Source organism: Balaenoptera musculus, chromosome 14, assembly GCF_009873245.2.
Source record: "Balaenoptera musculus isolate JJ_BM4_2016_0621 chromosome 14, mBalMus1.pri.v3, whole genome shotgun sequence".
Classification (NCBI taxonomy): Eukaryota; Metazoa; Chordata; class Mammalia; order Artiodactyla; family Balaenopteridae; genus Balaenoptera; species Balaenoptera musculus.
Genome location: NC_045798.1, coordinates 50,810,759 through 50,832,813, shown reverse-complemented (window position 1 = coordinate 50,832,813; position 22,055 = coordinate 50,810,759). Strand labels below are relative to the sequence as shown.

At 39.6% G+C, this 22,055-nt stretch overlaps 2 protein-coding genes across 3 annotated transcripts; one reads left to right on the top strand and one right to left on the bottom strand.

The window, feature by feature from the left end:
* The first annotated feature begins 733 nt into the window (after window positions 1–733).
* Window positions 734–8,238, top strand: LOC118906647 (zinc finger protein 24). 2 transcript variants are annotated; one of them, XM_036874176.1, is made up of 4 exons: window positions 734–827; window positions 2,719–3,221; window positions 3,478–3,625; window positions 5,695–8,238. In XM_036874176.1, the coding sequence occupies exons 2-4, from the start codon at window positions 2,802–2,804 to the stop codon at window positions 6,231–6,233; spliced, it is 1,107 nt and encodes a 368-aa protein (XP_036730071.1). In that variant the 5' UTR covers window positions 734–827; window positions 2,719–2,801; the 3' UTR covers window positions 6,234–8,238. The 2 variants fall into 2 exon arrangements, with proteins under 2 accessions (XP_036730071.1, XP_036730072.1); XM_036874177.1 differs by lacking the exon at window positions 734–827 and adding an exon at window positions 1,261–1,512.
* Window positions 8,239–18,634: 10,396 nt separating this feature from the next.
* Window positions 18,635–19,394, bottom strand: LOC118906649 (40S ribosomal protein SA-like). Its single transcript, XM_036874180.1, is given in 2 exon segments — window positions 18,635–19,318; window positions 19,320–19,394. Coding segments are annotated over 2 exon segments (759 nt in total).
* Between the last annotated feature and the right edge of the window lie 2,661 nt (window positions 19,395–22,055).

Sequence of the window (22,055 nt, the reverse complement as noted above, 5' to 3'; positions counted from 1 at the left end):
TCCACTGAAGGCCTTTAAATAGGGGATGAAATGATCTGATTTATGTTTTTAAACGATCACTTTGGCAGCTGTTTTGTAGTATAAAATGTCAAGCCTGAAGTCAGAAGGTGACCACGCATTCCGCAAATTCAATGTGCTATCATTGCCAAAGCTCTTGGTTAAGAGTCTCATTTTGTTTCCCTGACACATAAATTGGTCATACTAAAGCTCTGTAGCATAGCAAGTGGGAAGCAAAGGTTAGAGTCATGCCTTGGTTTTAAATCTTGCTTCCCACTTACTAGTTATGAGCTCTCGGCAAGCTATTTACTTGTGCCGCGATTATCTCAGCTGTGAAATGGGGATAATAAAAGTTCTTACCATCTTAGAGTTGTTGTGAAAATTAAATTACAATACATGTAAAGCATGGTGACAGTGCCTGGTACGATTTAGTTAGCATTCATAAACATTAGCTTTTGTTACTTCTGTCAGAGGATTACTGTGAGGATCACATGAGATAATGCATGTGAAAAGGCTTATGAAACCGTAAGACTATCTTAGTGGCAGAATTCTTTCTTTTCCTTGTCTTTTAAGCGGAACACAGAAGGCTGGGCTATCCGGAGGAAAGAGGCGCCAGGCCAAGCGTAGCCTCAAAGCAGTCATTGTCGTCGGACAGCCCTTCCCCCCGCCCGGAGCGCATCTCCATGGTAACGCGGTGCTTCGCCTCCCCCCGCCTCCTGGGGCCCGCAGACCGGAAGCAGTCCGCGCCGGGGGCTGCTGGGAAACCGCTTGTGAGTGGCGTTTGTGCGTCCGCCGTGCACAGCGAAGCGGCTGCGGTTCCCGAGCCCGAGGTTTGCGCGAGAGTGGGGGGAAGGGCGTGAGGGGGACTCTGGGCTACGGGCTGCGGACGGCTTTGGCAAGAGTCAGCGGAGAAGCCTGGCGGGGACCTTTCTCGGCTTCCCGGGAGGCGCGGGGGGACAGGCCGCGATCTCCGTGCCCGGCAGTTGGGGGACGGCGAGGGGTAGACGGAAAGCCAGATTGGGCTTTCAGCACCTTCGGAGACTCCTCCACCCCTTGTGCCTTCCGCGACCCTTGCCTTCCCCTCCCCCATCGGCCGGTTTTGTTCTATTTCGAGGCCCTGGCATCTCGCGGAGAGTTCTGGGATTCTTTTCGGGCGGAGGTGGGAGTGGGCGGACCTCGCGCGGGGCCTGCCGGGACTTGTAGTTCAGCCGGCCGCGGGCGGAAGTACCGTGGCTTCGACGCTGCTGTGGCAGGGTGGCTGTTGGTCTAACGAAAGCCGCCGCCGCGAGTGCGGGGAAGAAGGGCTGGAATCGCTGGGGTGGGGGCGGGGTTCGCAGCGGCACTCTGCAGGAGTGAGTGGGGAGGTCACTTGGAACGGGGCTCCCCGCCCACGCACCGTCGGGACCGCGAGCCTGCTCTCCCTGCACCTCCTCACGTCCCACGGGCAGGGTGCTGTATGAGAACGTAAAAGGAAGAGAAATTTATTTTTTGTAGACTGTTTGAGCCGTCGATAAGGTAGGGTCTTGGAATAGGAACAAACGAATCTGTAGGCCAAACCTACGTGTTTGTAAGGCCGCCACACTCCAGAGTATTTAATTACACCTGTATGTATATTACCTAATAAGATCTTTTGCGATTCCTAGTCTCATGGGGTTACGGGAAGTTTTTTGGAAATTACTGGCTTTCACATTCCGGGTCCTGAATAGGTACTCAATAGTAGCTGCATGGCTCATTCCTAATGGGTATTGTAAACAATGGCATGGGCATGACTGTGCAAATACTAAGGAAAGGATCAGAAATAGCACAAGGTTTCCCTGAAGGTAGAAGCCAGGGAGCCTGTGAGTCACCCAGTGTAAGGACAAGAGTCTGCACCACTGCACGAAGTTACGGTGTTATGAGAGTGCCTTTTCTTCGAAGAATTTTACTGTGATTAATGCCTGTCATTACAAATGTAAAGGTACTTACGGTGCGGTGGGTGACTGATTAATACTTAAGTTTTATAACACATAGTGGTTAATTTTGATCGACATTATGTATCTGTTACTGAGCAAGTGAATGTTTTTGTCACGTATATTATAACTCCAGGGAGTTCTTAAACATTTTGAAAATATTTCTTAGCCCTTAAAACACATTTGTCAAAAGAAATTTTTTAAGCAGATAATGAAAAAGCAGTCCCTGCTTTTGAGGTGACCTAAGTGTGTCAGGGAACACCAGTTATGAATTGCAAATAATGTGTTCAAGGGTCAGATGCATTTAAATAACACTGAAGTGGTCTGGTGCTTACTTGGATTCTTTTGATTGTTGAAATAGGTTTTGTAGGTCATAGATAGGCAAACTTTTTCTCTAAAGGGCCAGAGTAAATGCTAGGTTTTTCATGCCCTATAGTGTCTATTGCAACTACTCAATTCTGCTATTGTAGCGTGAACAAATAAATAAAATTTATGGAGACAATTTCATATCATTTTCACATGTCATGGAGTGTTCTTTTGATTTCTTTCAACCATGTCAAAATGTGAAAACTCTTCTTAGTACAAGCATTGTACAAAAATGGGCACCAGGCTAGATTTGGCCATGAGCTGTAGTTTGCCAACTTCTGGTTTAGGTTATTGATTGGAATTTTTAACCTAGTAAAAGAATACATTTTTATTTCCTTTAATCAGTATGTGTCCAAATTCTTAGAATATTTGGTCATTTATATATTTTTCATTTCTTGTGCCTCAGGAGTGCCTGTGAAGAAAACGGGGTATTTCCCTGAGGCCTATATCCTACCTTGATTGTCTTTTCTTGAAGTATTATAAATCAGGATGTCTGCACAGTCAGTGGAAGAGGATTCAATACTTATCATCCCAACTCCAGATGAAGAGGAAAAAATTCTGAGAGTGAAGTTGGAGGAGGATCCTGATGGTGAAGAGGGGTCAAGTATCCCCTGGAACCATCTCCCTGACCCGGAGGTTTTCCGGCAGCGATTCAGGCAGTTTGGATACCAGGATTCACCTGGGCCCCGTGAAGCTGTGAGCCAGCTTCGGGAACTTTGCCGTCTATGGCTTAGGCCAGAGACACACACAAAAGAACAAATCTTGGAGCTGGTAGTACTGGAGCAGTTTGTTGCCATCCTACCCAAGGAGCTACAGACTTGGGTTCGAGAGCATCATCCAGAGAATGGAGAGGAGGCAGTGACGGTGCTGGAGGATTTAGAGAGTGAACTGGATGACCCTGGACAGCCGGTAAGCCTGATGTGTCACGTTCCTGGGTCAGGAGCATTGGCATGGCAGTAGGCGCAGCTGCTGAATTAATTCCACTCAACTAAGTTAAAATTATGTTTCTGTGTCGCTCCCCCGCCCCCCCCCCCCCGGCCATTATCTATGCTTCTTTGCCATCTAGGCCTCTGCAGCATATGTTCTGTATGGTTTCTTTTGTGTGCGTTTAGTTTTGATTCTCATCACGTTCGTTCTCAACTGAACCAAACCCTATCATTTCCAGGTTTCTCTTCGACGACGAAAACGGGAAGTGTTAGTAGAGGAGATGGTATCTCAAGAAGAAGCTCAGGGATTACCAAGTTCTGAGCTCGATGCCGTGGAAAACCAGCTCAAGTGGGCATCCTGGGAGCTCCATTCCCTAAGGCACTGTGGTGAGGACCCCATGTGGGCAGGAGGGTGAAAGAGGGTGTGGGCCTTTTGTCTGGAACTCTTTGCTTGTTTTTACTCTGAGGGAGGGGGTGGTAATCACCTTAACTTGATTGCTTAGACATAGACACACTGTAGGATTTCGATTCTTTTCTAATAACAGTTGGTTTGCTAACCTCAGGTCTTTTATTCCTCGACATTAACATCATCAGCATTTTCTTCTCTTTTACTTCTTTCTTTGAAGGCCTATCCATTTCAGGCTGGCATTTGCCTTACTCTGAGCCAGCACCCACCTGTAGACCAGGTCCCTCTGTTTCGCATGCAGTATTGCTTATTTGCCATCTGTTTCACATCCTTTTAGTCTCCTGCCTACTCTTCCTGGTACAATAAGCTTACCTGATACCTCTTCAAATCTAGTTTTTTTGTTTATAGTTTATTACTGAAGCGTTTTCTGAATTTTTAGCATTTTTTGTGTGTTTTTTTTCTTCAAACATCCTACCTAAAGTCATTTTTGTTTCCTAAGAAGCTTCTTTTGTAGAAATGGTATTTAGAGAAAATTCTTTTTTTCACCTTTTCTAAGTATTTATGCAAAAATATGGCCACTAGCTATGATAAATATAAGTACAGAAAAATTAAGTAGAAAGCTCATAATTCACTAAGGCTATTCTTTCCCAGTATCTTGGCAGTTAAAGCCACATACTTACTTATTTTGATACAACCCCGTATATTCCTAAAACCGCTACCTTTCTTTTTCATATTTATATGAATTAAAATGAAATTTTGTTCGAGACTGCTTTGGGAATCGTTCCTTGAGGTAGTTAGAGGTAATGCTAGTGTAATGAGCTCTGAGCAGGCTTCCCCTCTGAATTATGGGGCATTCTTTTAAAGTTTGAGAATCACTGTCTTTGGTTGTTGGAGGTGGCATCTTCCTGGGAACTTCTCCCCTGCCTGAACTTTAGGATAATTCTCGCCTCTTTTTAAGTAGCCTCATTTTAGCAGTCCGGTCTCTACCACACTTGGGAGCTCAATTCTTTGTGTGCCATTTGTCACCTTCACACTCACTTCTCTGTTCTTCAAGTCTCCAGACCTCACTGATCCCCTCTAACTCTTCAGCGTCTCTTTGTCAGCCTTCTTTTCTGACTGTCCCTTTCTTAATCATTTGATACAGACTTGCTCACTGTTTACAACTTTTTTGAGCAGTGCTGTTCACCCTTTAGTAACTGTGTTTATTCTTTAAGGCTTGAAGTTTCAGGAAGGTCTTAAAGGAGACTCGCTCATAATCACTGCCTGCCTACAGGTGGGTGATGGTACCTCATGTTGGTAATTTGGGCCGTTCTTTCACTGAACACATCTAACTGAGGCCTGGAAGTAACAACTCATCTAAATACCATGACAAATACCAAATACATGAGGCTGCTTTTAAAGGAAAACTTTCAGTTATTAAAGGTGCATTGAATTTGTAAGTGTCATGTCCCAAGTTAACACAGGATACTCTCAGCTTACCTTCAGCTTCTTGTCAGGACTCCTATATTCTCCTTTTAGTCTGATCTTGGTTGTGACCTGCCTTGTCCTGCTCATTTTAGAAATAGTCACTTTCTGACAGATTGGTGGTTATTTACACATTGTATTTTGATATAATTTCTCCCTTTTTCAAAGCAAAAGAATATTAAAATGATTTCTAATGGCCAATTTTATTTTATTTTTCTCCAGACCTAGCTGTATCACTTTGACTGTCTCTAACAAACTTAGACTCTCTAAAAAAATCTGCCATTTTTCTGCCCTTTGGTTTTTGACTACTATTGTATAACCCACTCCCTTATGTTACCACTTTTATTAGGATACAACCTTTTAATTTCTCATGTTCCCATGCTCTCACTTCATTAACCTCATAATCAGTCGTTTCATTTTTTTTCTTTTTTGAGAGTAGGCAACCTTATCACCAGTTTTCATAGTGCTGTTTATAGACGTATGCAAGCTATTTACTTTTAGTTCATTTTTTAAAAAAATTTTTCTTCATGTTTCTTTCCTCTCAGAATAGGAAATGAGTGATATTTACATTTTCTGTTTATTTCAGATGATGATGCTAGGACTGAAAATGGAGCGCTAGCTCCAAAGCAGGAGATTCCTTCAGCAGTAGAATCTCATGAAGTTCCTGGCACTCTCAATATAGGTGTTCCTCAAATTTTTAAATATGGAGAAACCTGTTTCCCCAAGGGCAGGTTTGAAAGAAAGAGAAATCCCTCCCGAAAGAAACAACATATATGCGATGAATGTGGAAAACACTTCAGTCAGGGCTCAGCCCTTATTCTTCATCAAAGAATCCACAGTGGGGAGAAACCCTATGGATGTGTTGAGTGTGGGAAAGCATTCAGCAGGAGTTCCATCCTTGTGCAACACCAGAGAGTCCATACTGGAGAAAAACCTTACAAATGTCTCGAATGTGGAAAAGCCTTTAGCCAGAATTCTGGGCTTATTAATCATCAGAGAATCCATACTGGGGAGAAACCTTATGAATGCGTTCAGTGTGGGAAATCCTATAGTCAAAGCTCAAATCTTTTTAGACATCAGCGAAGACACAATGCAGAGAAACTTCTCAATGTTGTGAAAGTTTAAGAAATGAAAAAAAAAAAATCAGCACTCAGGTCTTTTTCTTCTGAAATGAAGACAAAATTAAAAACATGAAATGATACATAATAGTTTTCCTATAGACTTAGAAAATCCACTGGGAAATGTAGAAAATCTTCACCCACTATTATTATCTTATCTTGAAAGAAATGGTGTCATACCTGCCTAGAAACTGAAATTTTAAACTTAATTCAGGTGTTAATGCCTAAATCTTCCATGTGATGTTTATATTCTTATTATTTTTCCAAATGATGAACTACCTGATTCTTTGTCCCTCTGTTAAAACTTTCCTTCTTAGACAGATAAGTTATTTGTGTTGATCATTGAAATGTTCTTTACAAGGATACATTCCTTTCTACATTGAAAAGCAATGTAGGAATTGTAAAATCTGAAAACTGAAACCATTTTTCAAAATTTACCAGTTTTCTTTTACCTAATTTGAATATGCATTCAGAAAATAGAAGATAAAGGATGACCAAAAACCTCAAAGTGAAATGAGCCTTAAAACTCAGATAAGAAGTGATGGTGATGAAACATCAAAAAGTGAATGGGACACCTAGATTGGGGAAGATTGACAAATACTTTGATCCAAGAATTGAAGTATATCAAGATTTTATCTAGGTGTAGTTAGTTTCCTGCCTGCAGGAAAACTCAAAAATAGCTCATCTTACCTGTAATTGGGAAGCATCCCACTAATGAAAATAATGTCCTCTCATGTATCATTAGAAAGTGGACAGTCTAAACAATAAACAGTTGTAAAACTATGAAGGTAGAAATTATAACACTAGGGAAAGATTTGTAGTGAATGGCAGTGTTGAAGGGCAAATGTAAACACGAGTGATGGTCTGTCTTGGCTTTTAGAAAACAAAAGACTTGAAGATCTAAGTCGTTATTATTTTTCCTTCATTTTTGTTAAGGACAGAAAAATCCCTGACAGGTGGGCAACAAGTATCAGGTTTGCGATTTTATTCTTTTGATACAAAAGAATTGAACACCAGGCTAACAAAGCAGCCACGCATTTATTAAATTTTCTACCGACAAGGCACTGTGCTAGGTACTGTAACCCTGCCATAATTAGGTAGGTATTTCTTCCACTGTAAATCATTGGGGGTTGGTACAAAGCTGTTGCATGTGAGTTAGCCTCTTCCCCCACCTCTGAGATTCCTAGAGCCATAGTTGTCTTACCAGGGTGTTGTATTTGGGTAAAGGAAGACTCAGCTCAAAGAGCTAGCCAGCTCTTCAGCAGTCTTCAGAGGTGAGTCTGAGATAACTATCACAGTTTGGAGGTTTGTGGGTCTTTTATAAAAAAAAAAAAAAGCTAATCAATCTCTAATAGCATTGAGGTTATACTTACATGTTAAGTTGAATGGGTTCTATTTAAAAAAAAAAAGAACTAGGTTATAACAACTAGTTTATTAACTGTCAGAGTTGGTGGAACTATTTTTTTTTTTTCATTTTAAGTCTTAACACATTTTTTTAATGTATAAAAATAATACACATTGTAGTAGTAGGATCATATACTCCTTGTCTGAGAATCCCAAGTACTGTGGTTCTGTTTAGTGGAAAACTCTGAAAGTTAAAATATAGATATGAGAAAAGGCTTTTTTATAGTGGGCATAATTGTGTGGAAAATGACCCATGTGAATAAAAATATTTCATAGTTCCAGAGGTTTTGGTTACATCTGGTACTTGGATCAAATTAAAAAATGGAAGGTGAGATTTGCATGAGCCTGTTAAAAAGCATACTAATGCGAGGCCAGCTGGTGGAGAAGTGCGGCAGAATGGAGCTTGTTTATAGATTTTCTGATAACAATTATAAGAAATGTGCTTTATAGATTAAGATTTATTGAAGTATAAATATGTAGTAATGATATAATGTATTTTAAGTTATACAAGAATATGTAGGGACTTTTGTTTGGGTCTTCTCTTTGTGGCTGAGAGGAAACAAGTCAATGTCCAATAAAGCTATAAATTCCTCCACTCTAAGATAAAACGGTCTTGGGTTGATTGATTTATTTATTTATAACTGGCTTCTTTCCAAGTAGGTTTTGAGGTGGCATATTTGGAATACTGCTGGGATGACAGAATTCTTTTATCAGAGTAGGTAAGAAGGGAATAACCTCTTGGTGGCTAGAATTTCATGTTTTTTTTAGATCTTATTTTTCCTATATACAAAGAAGCTTCCCTGTGGTACATTTTTCATAAATGCCAAAGATGTTTGGTATAATGTGAGAGCTTAGAGAAAGTATTTGAGTTTGCAAATATGAGGTTGTCTTGCCATCTCCGATACCTGTACGTTGTTTAGAAAGGATTCTGAAACTAAGGCAAGGCTCTGGGGGGAAAATGGGTTGGACCCAAAAAAACTGTGTGACAATACACATGAAAAGGAAGTGATGGCCTGTGTACTCGCCATCTCTGGTTAGTCTAAGTTACCGCTAGACAAATTGATTTTAAATAACTATTTGGTGATTTATGATTTCATCCAGACATTCATTTATGTTAACACAGATAATCATATTGGTGATTCTAGGGGGGTGCCCAGCCTCTGATGAAGTGGTGATCTGGCAGTTGCCAAGCAGTGGCATCTGTTGGGTTATTAAATGAGCAGTCATTGTTAACGGCATGCAGACTGCTGATGCCTGTCCAGTAGCCACTGAGCGTTTATTTGCTCATTACTGCTAAATTATCTTTTGGTTTTCTTGGAGGTTGAACTCCCCACATTCACACCCAGTTGGCACTTGATCATTTAGCAATATGTCTAATACATTTGTGTAAGTTCAAGGGAGAGTTCTGTGTACTGAAGTAATCTGCATGCCAGACATTGGATTAGACACTTTACCTATCTCACTTAGATTTGTAGACTAGGAAAGCAAGATTTAGAGATTGTGAGACTTGCATGTGGGCAATTAGAGCTAAAACTCAAATCTAGTTCTGTGAATTCCAGGGATGTATATTTTTTCACAGTGCAATGAATGATGGCTATTAAACCTTGATTGATAAACTTTATGCTTTTATCTTATGGTTAACAAATGTAAAAGCTATTAAAACATGCTCGTTTGAGTTTTCTACAGTACAGAAATGTAAAATGAAAAAGGACATTCCTTTTCATGGTCTTAACACAGAAGTAATAATTATTTGGTTTGCTGTTCTTCCAGGCTTAGACATATACATAATTAAGCAAAAACGTGTTAATAGCTGACACGTCACTGTATACAGGCACTGTTGGAAGTGCTTTACCATGGATTAACTCTTAATCCTCACAGCGATCATATGAGTGTGGTAGGTACATATCCCTTTTACATGAACTGCACTGAAACTTGCCTCCTCTCCCTCCCACTTTGATGTAGACATTGTTTTTTTATGGCTACATACTAATCCATTGCATCAATACACTGTAACTTATTTAGCCAACCCCTATTGGTAGGTAATTTGGTTATTTCTGATTCTTTATTATAGGTAAGGGTAGAGTTAACATCCGTATATATTTTGCTGCCTGTGTGGGTATTTCTGTGGGATAAATAGCTAGAAGTGGAATTATTGCGTCAGAAAACATGCACATTTAACATTTTGAGAAATACCATCAAAAAGATTGTACCACTTTACAACTTCATCAGTAGTCAGAGTGCCTGTTTGCCTACACTCCCACCAACCCTGAATCCTTCAATATTTTTGCCACTCTGATAGGCAAAAATTTATCTTTCTTTTCTTTGTTAATAAGAAGGAACATCTTTTCATATGTTTATTGGCCATTTTCATTTCCTATTGTGAATTGCGTTTCCCCATTTTTTTAAAATTATGGAAGTATAAATGACTACCATCTCAGTGTACTTAACTTTTACACAAGACTGAAGAGAGATGCTTTTCTGCAGCGTTTCCTATCACATTCCACTGCCCACAGTTTAGTATACATTCTTCTGGTCTCCTTTCCGTAATTTTCATGTGAATATACATACACATATAAATGCTGTTTTTACATAAATAGGATCATATATATGTATTCTGCAGCTTGCTTTTTTTTTTTTTTTTTTGTCTCAAACAGATCCTGAGGTCTTTAAATTTCTTTAATGGTTGAATAGTATTCAATACTATGAAAATACATTATTTAACTATTCCCTTATTTTTTTCTTTTGCTATTACATTGCTGAAGTAAAGATCTCTTTCATATCTCTTTGTGCATGTGTGTGAATATGTCTTTAGAATGGAGTATAAGGTAGATTGTTGGGACCAAGGGTGTTCTCTGGTAGACCCACCTTAGCCTTCCCAAAGGCCCTCATAACTTTCTATTTTCACCAACTGTATAGAAAGTGCTCATTTCCCCATATAGCCTTACCTACACTTGATAATTTTTATCTGATGGGCAAAAAAAAAAGGATCATTTTGCATTTCCCTGGTTAATGGTGAGGTTGAGGTTATTTACATATATTTATTGGCCATTTATAGTTTTATCATGGATTGTTTGTATCCTTTACCTGCTTTTCTGTTGGGTTATGTGTGGATATATGTTGTTTTTGTTCAGCATCTCTTTCCCCATCTTGTGATAACAGAATCCTTATTTATTGTGGGGAACCCATTCCCTGTGGCTTAGGTGAGTACATAACCAGGCCTGGCCCTCCTGAGTCCCACAGCTCCTTAGCCACAGTGATTAAAGAATGGGCATGTAACTCAAGCCAGGCTAAAGAAAGCCCTCAACAGAACTTCTGCTGGAACTCTTGGAAAGAACGCTCGACAGAGATCTCACGAACTAAGGACTGTGTAAGCCTGAAAATTTGTACCATGTGGAAAGAGTCTGAGGGGAAACTCAGAGGCTAGCAGAAAGGAATGAGAACTAAGTTCTGATGTCAATTTTCTGGAGGCCCTAGATCCAGCTGTGCCTAAAGCCTGCCCTACCTCTGGACTTTAACGTTTTGTGAGCCAATAAAGTCCCTTTCTTGTTTAAGATAATTAAATTGGATTTCTGTCCTGATTAATATAGGTTATTTGTATTTTCTTATCAATTTTTAGAAAACCTTTGTAATTTTAAATTCTAGACTTAATGCACTACATAGGTTAATAAAATTAGCATGGCGTTCCATGATTTGGCCTCTGTCAACCTCTGCCATTTGTTACTCTACTCTCTACACCACACACATATACTTTAAATTCCAACAATAACTGAACATTGGTGTTGGCAGTGTCTATAGATGAAAAACTTCACACAATCAGGTCTTTGGCATTTCTCTTCCGTCCTTCCTACAGATTCATTAACTTGGGACTCAGACGGGATTACACTGCTGAGTCTATGCTGTACCCGCCTCCAACCATTGCTCTTGGGGTGTTTCCCTGAAGCATCCCCTGTATGTGACCCTTGGACTTCCTCCCCATGGCCTCCACTCCCCTGCCTCCCCCCAACAAGGTTCTCTGGAGTCCTCTTAAAATTTTCAGACCTGTGGATTTGAAGTTGCTCAGGTCCAAGAGTGTTTGGGGGTTTACATCTATTGATTTTGGAAACTACTACGGCAGTGGAAAAAAAGGAAAGCGTATTGTTCAGTGTGATGAATGGTAAGGAGAAAATATATTGGGAAAGAAAGGATCACAAAACATCAAGGAGGAAAAGTATTGCAATTTAGATAGGTTGTCCAGGGAAGATTTCACTGATAGTGAAATTTGAGAAAAGATATGAATGCGTATAAGGAAGTCCACGAGACTCTGGAGGAAAGATGTTCTAGGCATGGGAACAGCAAGTGCGAAGAACTTGATGTAGGAGCAATGCCTGATTTGTTCAAGAGACAGCAAGGAGGCCGGTGTGGCTGGAGCAGAATGAAAAGGGGGAAAGTAGTGGATGAAGCCAGAGAAATGAGTTAAGGGTGGAGGGTAGGGCCAGATCATGGAAGACCTGGTTAGCCATTGGTGAGGACTATGACTTTTACTTTGAATGAGATGGGAAACTATTAGAGGTTTTGGGCAAAGGAGTGTAATGAGTAGGTGCTGAGAATAGAACAAAGCAGTGTCCAGCTATCTCATTTCTTTAAATTCTTTAAAAATATATATAATTCTATAATATACTATTAATATATAAACTAATACAGGAAAAGTTTAGAAATAGAAATCACCCCAAAAGTCACCCATGAGTCCACATAGTAACAGCCCATTAACATTTTTATGTTCTCTCTATGCCTATATTATTCTCTATATACCTATCCCCATCTATACCTATTATACCATGTTTAAAACAGAAAGAAAAATCTAGAAAACAGTAAACAAAATGTCCATATCTTGGTTTGTTAATCTTAATACCTCTTTCCTCTTAACTTTGGATCAACTGTGCTTCTGCCTGAGGCTAGCATCTTCATTGGATCTAAGCCACCCTCTCACACCTACTCAAAGGCATACCCCAATAATCCTCACCTCTTGCATTATCAAATTTTTCTCTCCTGAATTTTTTAATTAGCATGCAAATATACTTTTTAAAAGTCACTCACATAGCCTTCAGACCAAGATGACTAACCTGCCTGAACAAGTACAATACCAGACAAAATATATCAAACAGAAGCAAAGGATGGGAGAGACGTGATCCCTGAAATGGGAAACATGAAGCAAACTTGGGTTCCCTCAGTATACTGCCTGGAGAGGGTTTCTAGGCTACAGCACAAGGAGGGAGAACTCAAGCAGAGCTTGACCGTCTCCCTAAGTTGAGATGATGGAGCAAGGGGCCCTGAGAGGCCGAGTGACTAGATTGGCAGGGCAGAGTACCAAAGAGGAGAGACCTAAATGCTGGAGATCTGCAGAGGGTCCCTCACAAGTATTCAGTTGAGTGCTGATGAACATCTGTGTAAAGAAACTACCTGAGGTGGGGGAAAGAATCATCCAGAAGGATTAGGGGAAAAAAATCACTGGAACTCACAAAGTGCCAGTAGTAGTACCATCGGCGAGGGCAGAAAACCTCCTAAGTCACAGGACGTCAGAGCAATGGCTCTCAAACGATGGCAGTTTTATGCCCTGCCCCACCCCCACCAGGAGACAATTGGTAGTATCTGGAGACATTTTTGGTTTTCATAACCAGAGGAGATGGGCTCTACTGGCATCTACCGGGTAGAGGCCAGAGATGCTGCTAAACATCCTACAATGAATTATCCAGCCTTAAATATCAATAGTGTGGAGGTTGAGAAACTCTGGGTTCGAATAGTAGAGTCTTGCCTGCATAGGAGAAAAAAATGAACCCTAGACTAAACACTGCCTGAAAGATACTTAATAACAAGACCTAAGAGGATAAAACTGCCCAAGTAATTTAAACACATCCCAGAACAAAGCTCAAGAATATATATATTAAAAATATTCAGTACCCAACAACATACAATACAAAATGACTGGCATCCAATCAAAAATTGGATAACTCATAAGTCATGCAAAGAAGCAGGAAAATACAACCCATAATAAGAAAAACCACTCAATCAAATTGACCCAGAAATGACAAAGAATTAGACAAGCTTATTAAAACAATTGTTAAACTATTCCATATGATCAAGAAGCTAGTGGAAGTATTGAACATGCTCAGTAGCAACATGAAAGCTATAAAAAAGCAACCAAATTAAGCTTTTAGAGATAAAAACTACAATGTCTGAGATTTTTAAAAAACGCACAGATGGGATTAACTGTGGATTAAACATAATAGAAGAAAAGAATAAAAAAATCATGGTAGATAAGACATAACAAAAGAAACCATCCAAAATGAAAAACGGGCAAATAAAACACTAAGAAAAATTGAACAGAGCTGTAGTACAACTTCAAGCAGCCTAATATGTGTAAGAGTAATCAGAGTTCCTGAAGGTGAGGGGAGGGAGGAGGAATAGAGAAATATTTGAAAAAAATAATCTCTGGGACGCAGCTCTTACTGGTAAATTTTTAGTAATGAAATACTTATATTAGAAAAAAAAAGTCTCAATTACTTCAGCTTCCACCTTAAGAAACCAGAAAAAGAATAAATTAAACCCAAAGTAAAGAGAAGAAAAGAAATAAAGATTAGATTGGAAATCAAAATAGAAAACAGAAAAAAGAGAGAAAAATCAATTTCTATACTCTATTTAAACCAAAAGCTAACTTTTAAAAAAGATTAATAAAATTGATAAACTTCTAGCCAGACTGATCAGGAAAAAAAAAAAAAAGTTGAAAATACAAATTATAACAGGAATGAGAGGTGTGACATTACTGTATATTACACAAATTCTTCTCCACATAAAGAGTGCTAATCAATGGGAATTCCCTGGCGGTCCAGTGGTTAGGACTCGGCGCTTTCACTGCCGTGGCCCAGGTTCAGTCCCTGGTTAGGGAACTGAGATCTCGCACACAAGCTGCATGGTGTGGCCAAACAAAACAAAACAAAACAAGAGTGCTAATCAAGTTTGCTAACCCCCATATTGCTGATTTCAATATTCATTTATTGCTTGAGCCGTCAGCAGTATTTTGCATAATTGATGTATTTTCATTTGGCTTCAAGAAACAACATGCTTGGTTTTTCTCTACCTCGTGGGACATTTCTTTTCAGTCTCGATGCTGGTATTTCCTCACCTCTCTGGACTTCAGTATGTTGGCGTGCCTGAGGGCTCAGTGTTCAAATCTCTTCTTTTTTCTACCTATGTTCACTTCCTAGGTAATCTCATCTGGTCTTAGATCTTAATTACCTAGGACTCCAAAATCTATATTTCAGCCTAGATCTCTTCTCTGAACTACAGGATCATATATCCCTTTGCCTACCAGACATCTCCACTTTGATACCTGCTTTATTCTGGGTTCCTAAGAAAACAGCATAAAATTAAACCTTATTGTTAATACTTTATTGGGGTGATGCAATCCCGGAACAGGATGACTGAAGGTAAATGGGCGGTGAAGCAGGGAAAAAGAGAGAACAAATACAGGTGGGTGTTACTGAGTGTCTACAGCGTAGGCACAGCTGTTTGCTTAGTCTCACTATCTTCAGAGGACAAATGGCATGAACTATGTCATCTCACCTCACCATGGGGTAGGAGGAGGGAGAAGAATTTTCTGCAGGCTCCCCTCGCTCGCCCTCTGGTCAGTTTTCACCACAGAACATCAATTCCACACTTCCAGGTGCACCATTCAGCCTCTCCAGCAGTCAGGTTCCAAGACAACGCAATAGCACAGGAGGAGTGGCAGGCCAGAGATCCAGGGGGAGTGAGTTGCTCCCTCTACCTGCAGCCTGGTGGGCCTGCAACCTCAAAGGTTGGTGCAGGCAGTCTTCTTAGAGGGTCATCAGTATCACAGAGCAGAAAGTCTGGCCCTGCAAATAGGAGGAGGCTTATAAACTGGGCTTCGTACAGTGACTAATTAGGCATCTTAAACCCAACATGCCCCAACCAAATTTTTAATTTCTCCTCACACGTGTTCTTCTTGTAGTCTTCTTCATCTTAGAAAGTGGCAATTTTGTCCTCCCAGTTGGTCAGGACATAGCCTCCCTGATTTCCTGCTTGCTCTGCTTCACTCAGTTCTCCCCATGGCATCCAGATCATGTAAGTCAGACTGTGTCACTTCTCTGCTCAAAATCCTCTTCCTTCTCGCTCTGTTTGAATGTCAAAGGGGCACTGTGTCTGCAACTTACTCTTAAACAATTCAGGGAAAAATTAACATATCTATATATATAGATATAGATATATCTGGGTATATAGCATAAGTAGATAGAGAATTATAAAGCAAATGTGATAAAATAATACTTGGGGAATCTGGGTGAAGCATATATAGGAATTCTTTGTTCTATTCTTGCAATTTTTCTATAAGTTTGAAATTATCTCAAAATTCAAAGTTAAAGAAAACTTAATGGCCCCGAAAGGGAGAGAGTGAATTACTAAAGGAAAATCAGGTAAGGTGCTGTTATTGAGAAAGCTTGGGGCAGGGAGAGGGAGAAGGGAATATTGAGAAAGCAATTATAAATATCCCCTACAGCCATATTTAAAATGATGATGAAGAGCTATGTTTATGGATGTGTAAAACGATAGGGCTTCCCTGGTGGCGCATGGTTAAGAATCTGCCTGCCAATGCAGGGGACACGGGTTCGAGCCCTGGCCCGGGAAGATCCCACATGCCATGGAGCAACTAAGCCTGTGCGCCACAGCTACTGAAGCCCACGTGCCTAGAACCCATGCTGTGCAACGAGAGAAGCCACCGCAATGAGATGCCCGCACACCGCAACAAAGAGTAGCCCCCACTCACCGCAACTAGAGAAAGCCCACACACAGCAACAAAGACCCAACACGGCCAAAAATAAAACAAATAAATAAATAAATTTATTTTAAAAAATGTTCATGATACAACAATGGGAAAATTTTCATTTGCCATTATCAATATCATTTTTTGGAAAAAAGTACACAAATACATATGTAGAATGGCACTCATCAAAATACTAAGTTTGCTAAGTAGGCTTCTGGAGATAAATGACTTTTATCTTTATTCTTTTACATAGTATCTTTCTTTTTTTTAACAGCAAGCTAGCAGCACATTTATAATCAGCAAAAAGAAAAAAAATCAATAAAAGTTAAAAAAAATTCTCATTTAGATCAGGGGTCAGCAAACATTTTCTGTAAAGGGACAGATAGTAAATATTTTCAGCTTTGAGGGCCATACAGTTTCTGCTGCAACTATGCAACTCTGCCTTTATAGCAGAAAGCAGCCTTAGATAACTCACAAACAAATGGGTGAGGCTGTGTTCCATTAAAACAGTGGCTGGCTGGCCTTCCTGCAGTAGTTTGTAGACCCCCGATTTAGAAGAATACTTTTTCCCTAAAGCATGGCTTACAGGAAAGGAATATTCTCATTCTTCTGGAGTTTTCTATAGGGCCCCCTTGACCAACTGACAGTCTGGGAATTCCACTGGCCCCATGTAATTAGCTATATCATTGAGTAAGCAGACTAAATAAAATTTAATGAAAGCATTTAAACAGAACCACATTTATAAACAAATAACAAACACCTTGTCTGGAGAAGTGTAGTGTAAGTGATAAATATGCATTGTATGATATTGTAGATAGTTAGGTTCAGTCTGCCTGCCACTGGATCCCAACTGTTGGAAAGAGATTCCTTTTAATGTGCCCTGGAGGCTCAGATGCAGCTCCCTGACAGCTGGAGTGATCAAAGGCCTGAAAGGCATCCTAGGGAGATGCGGAGAAATGCGTGTGCCAAAATCCTTGGGAAAGCCATGCCTCCTGGTCTAGTTCCAGGAAGGAAATCTTCTTCTGTAAGGAACATAATCCACAGCTTGCATAAAACTAGTTGGGTAGTGTATTGTCTTTTTCTTTTACCTTGAAGAGATTGTGTAAGATTGCTTTATTTCTTCCTTTAATGTCTGGAAGTATTCCCTGCTGAGATATCTGGCTTGGACTATTCTTGATGGGAAAAATTTAAGTTACAGATAATTTCCTTTTTTTTTTCCTTTTGGCCACCCTGGCAATGAAAGTGCTGCATCCTAACCACTGGACCACCAGGGAATTCCCAATAATTTCCTTAATAGACACAAAGCTATTTAGATTTTATATTTCTTTTCTTTTCTTTCATTTTTTTTAAAGCCATTGAGCTGGACATTTTATTTATTTATTTAAATTTAATTAATTAATTAATTAAGTTTTTGGCTGTGTTGGGTTTTTGTTGCTGCGCACTGGCTTTCTCTAGTTGCGGTGAGCGGGGGCTGCTCTTCGTTGCGGTGCGCGGGCTTCTCATTGAGGTGGCTTCTCTTGTTGTGGACCACGGGCTGTAGGAGCGTGGGCTTCAGTAGTTGTGGCTCTCGTGCTCAGTAGTTGTGACTCGAGGGCTCTAGAGGGCAGGCTCAGTAGTTGTGGCACATGGGCTTAGTTGCTCCGTGGCATGTGGGATCTTCCCTGACCAGGGATCGAACCCGTGTCCCCTGCATTGGCAGGTGGATTCTTAACCACTGTGCCACTGGGGAAGTTCCAGATTTTATATTTCTTATTGTGTTAATTTTGGGTAAATCTTATAATTTTTTAGGTAAAATTATGAATCATATCCTTTATATTACACCTGTAGTTGCTGTAGATCTGTGCTGATGGCCACTTTTGCATTCCTTACACTGACAAATGGGACTTCTGTTTCTTGATCAGTTTTGCTGGGGGATTGTCAATTTTATTCTTTCCCAAAAATGAGCTTTTGGCTTTTCTTTTTTAAAATGTACTTTCTATTTCATTAATTCATGCTCTACTATTTCCTTCCTTCTATTTTCTTTTTTTAAAGAAACTGTTGATTTTTCATCAACTTCATTTCCATTTTCTCTTTAAGGTCTATGGGAGAACAGCTTAAAGCCAATCGGTGGTCGTCCCTCCCCATTCAGTGTCCTGAGCAGTGGGAGCTGCAGACCAGTCTTCAGGAGGGAACTGCTGAATAGGCACACAGGGCACCTACACTCCTGCAGACCAGTCTGGGATCTCAGGTTGAGTAGCAGTAAACTCAGGAGCTAGAGCTGTCCATTCGCACCGAAATTCCTCCTTGGTCACAGCCTTTTCAGCAGTGGCCTGCTCTTCCTTTTCAGTCTCTTCCAGGTGTGTGTGGAAGTAGAGATCAGGCATGATCTCCTGTGGGTGTCCACGGGCGATGGTGCCACGCATGCACAGAACTTCCAGGGTCAGCACCCACCACCTCGGACCCCCTGAGTGAGTTCCCTTGTTGCTGTAGGGAATGGCAATGCCCAAAGAGCACAGAGTTGAGTCTGTGTTACACAGAGCAATGGTGGGCAGGTTAACATAAGACACCTGTGTGAGAGGCTGGTGGGCAGCCCTGAGGTCAGTAACCACCAGAAGTCTCTGCTCCTGGAAGGCTGCCTGGATCTGGTGAGTAAAGCTTCCAGGAGTGACACAGTCAGCAGTAGGAGTGGCTCCAGCGGCAGCAGCAAACTTCAGCACAGCTTGCTGGCCGGTACTTCTGGAGGTTACGACACTGACATCAGTTGAGTTTTCAGTGGCATCAACAGCACAAGCTGCCAGAAGAAACTTCTCCCAGATTCTGTTCAGATTTACGAGGTAGATGCCATCACTTTTCCTTTTGTAGAGGCACTGTTCCATTTGGAAGTCAAGGCTGGTGTCACCTTAAGTGGGTTCCTTCTGTAAGGAATTTGAGGACCTCCTCTTCCTTCATTTGCAGGACATCAAGGGCTCTGGACATTGTGAATATTTCTCTTTAAGTTATGATGAGAAACCAGAACAACCCTTATGGACCTCATCCTACTTTCTTTAGATTTACTTGTTATTCTTTTTCTAACTTCTTGTGATGGATACTCAAATCATTGAATTTTAGCCTTTTTTCCCCCTAATAATGTCACTATTATCCAGATAAAAATATATTCTAATTTCTATTGTGCTTTCTTCCTTTACCCATGGGTAATTTAAATTGTTTTTCTTAATTTCCAAACATTTGGGAATTTTTAAAAATGTGTGTGTTATTGATTTCTAGCTAATTTCATTGTTATGTGAAAACATATGCTAAGTCTGTGCTGTCCAATATGTAGTCACTAACCAGATGTGGCTATATAAATTAATTAGAATGAATAAAATGTAGTTCATCAGTCACACATTTTAAGTGTTCAGTAGCCCCGTGTGGCTAGTGAATACTGTGTTGACTATGGTGTCTATTGTATTGAACAATGCAGATAGGACACAGAAAATTCTATTGCACAGCCCTACTCTAAATGATTTGAATCTGATGAAATTTGTTGAGGCTTGCTGCATATGCTTGCTGAATATACAAACCTGCATATGCTCAGTTTTGGAAAATGTTCTCTGTGCACCTAAAAAGAATCAAGGTTTCTGTCATTGTTGGTTGTACTGTTATCTAATATGTCCATTAGGTCATTTTGTTAATCATATTGTCCACATATACTATATTCTTAGATATTTTTTCTGCTTGTCCTCTTTTACTAAGAGAGTTGTGTAAAAGTCTCCTACTAGGATTGTAGATTTATCTCTTTCTCATTTTAGTTTTGTCAATTTTAGTTTTATATACTTTGAAGCAAAATTATTAGGTGTATACACTTTTAGAATATTTCTATTTTCTTGGTAAATTGACTCATCAATAGAAATGCCCCATTTTATCTCTAGTAAGACTTTTGCTTTAAAGTCTACTTCTCGTTTGCTATTGGTACAGCTATTAGCACCTTTCTTTTGGTTAGTGTTTGAATGCAGTATCTTTTTTCCATACTTGTATTTTAAATTTCCTGGATTCTGGTAGTTGTATCTCAAGTAAGTACTACATGATTAATTTTAAAAATTCTAGTCAAGAATCTTTGTCTTGTGTCCACTTGCATGTAGTATAATTACTGGTGTATTTGGGCTTACATCTATCATGATCCTATTTGTTATCTACTTGTCTTGCCTATTTATATTCTTTTTCCCTTGCCTTCTTTGAGATTAATCAACAATTTTTATTACTACATTTTACTTTTTGTTAATTTGTTAGTTATATTCCTCTTTTACTCTAGCGATTACAGCATGCACCCTTGGTTTATTAGAACCTAATATAAATTAGTACTTCTACCATCTCTCTGAGAATGTATTTAGTTCCTAACTTTAGGCATTATTATCTTTTCTTACAGTTAATATTCATTTAGATTTACCTTCAGATTTACACTTTCCATGGCTCTTCATTTCTTCCTAAACTGTTTTTTCCTTGTGTCTGAAGAACTCTTTTTAGTATTTTTTTGTTTGAGTATGTGAGCAATGAATTCTCTCATTTTTGTTTGTCTGGAAATGTCTTCACATTGTCTTTACTTTTGAAAGTTATACTTCCAAGATATTTCATTATCTTCTGGCTTTATGTTGAGAAGTTAAACCTCAGTCTATTTGTTGCTTATTTGAATATAATGTTTTTTCCCCTTTTTTCGATTTTTCTCTTTTTCTGTGCTCTTGTTTGGTACTATGATGTCCCCAGGTATACTTTTCTTTGTAGTTTTTGGTGTCTGTGGTGCTCCTTTAATGTATGACTTGATTATTCATGAGGGTTGGAAAATTCTTGACCACTCTTTCTTTAAATATAGCCTTTGTCCCATCATCTCTTATTTCATTTTGAGACTCAGATTATGTGTATGTTAGGCCTTTTTTTCCATATCAGATATGATTCCTATGCTCTCTTCTGTATCTTCTATAATTTTTTCCCTCCATGTTTCAGCCTTCATGTTTTCTACTTATGTAGCTTTCACTAACTCCCATTTCAGTGTATCCAATCTGCTAGGTACTTCATGTAAGTGGGATCATAAGATATTTGTCCTGTGCCTGGCTTATCTCACTTAGCATGATGTCTTCAGTGTTCCTCCAGGATGTAGTGTATATCAACATTTCTTTTTTCTATAATGCTGAGTAATATTCTATTGTATGTATACACCACATTTTGTTTATCCATTTATCTGTCAATGGACATTTAGGTTGTTTTCAGCTTGTGACTATTGTGAATAATGCTGCTATGAACATCAGTGTACAAATATTTGAGTCCCTTCTTTCAATTATTTTGGGTATATACCCAGAAGTGGAATTGCTGGATCATATTGTAATTCAATGTTTACTTTTTTGAGGAACCACCATACTGTTTCCTACAGTGGCTGCAACATTTTACATTCCCATCAGCATTGTGCAAGTGTTCCAACTTCTCCATTTCCTCACCAACAATATTATTTCCTTACTTCCTTCCATCCCTCCTTCCTTTCTTTCTTAAATAATGGCTATCCTAATGATCAGTGACGTTGAACATCTTTTTATGTGCTTTTTGACTATCTGTATATCATCTTTGGAGAAATGTCTATTCAAGCCATTTGACCAATTAAAAAATCTGGTTAGT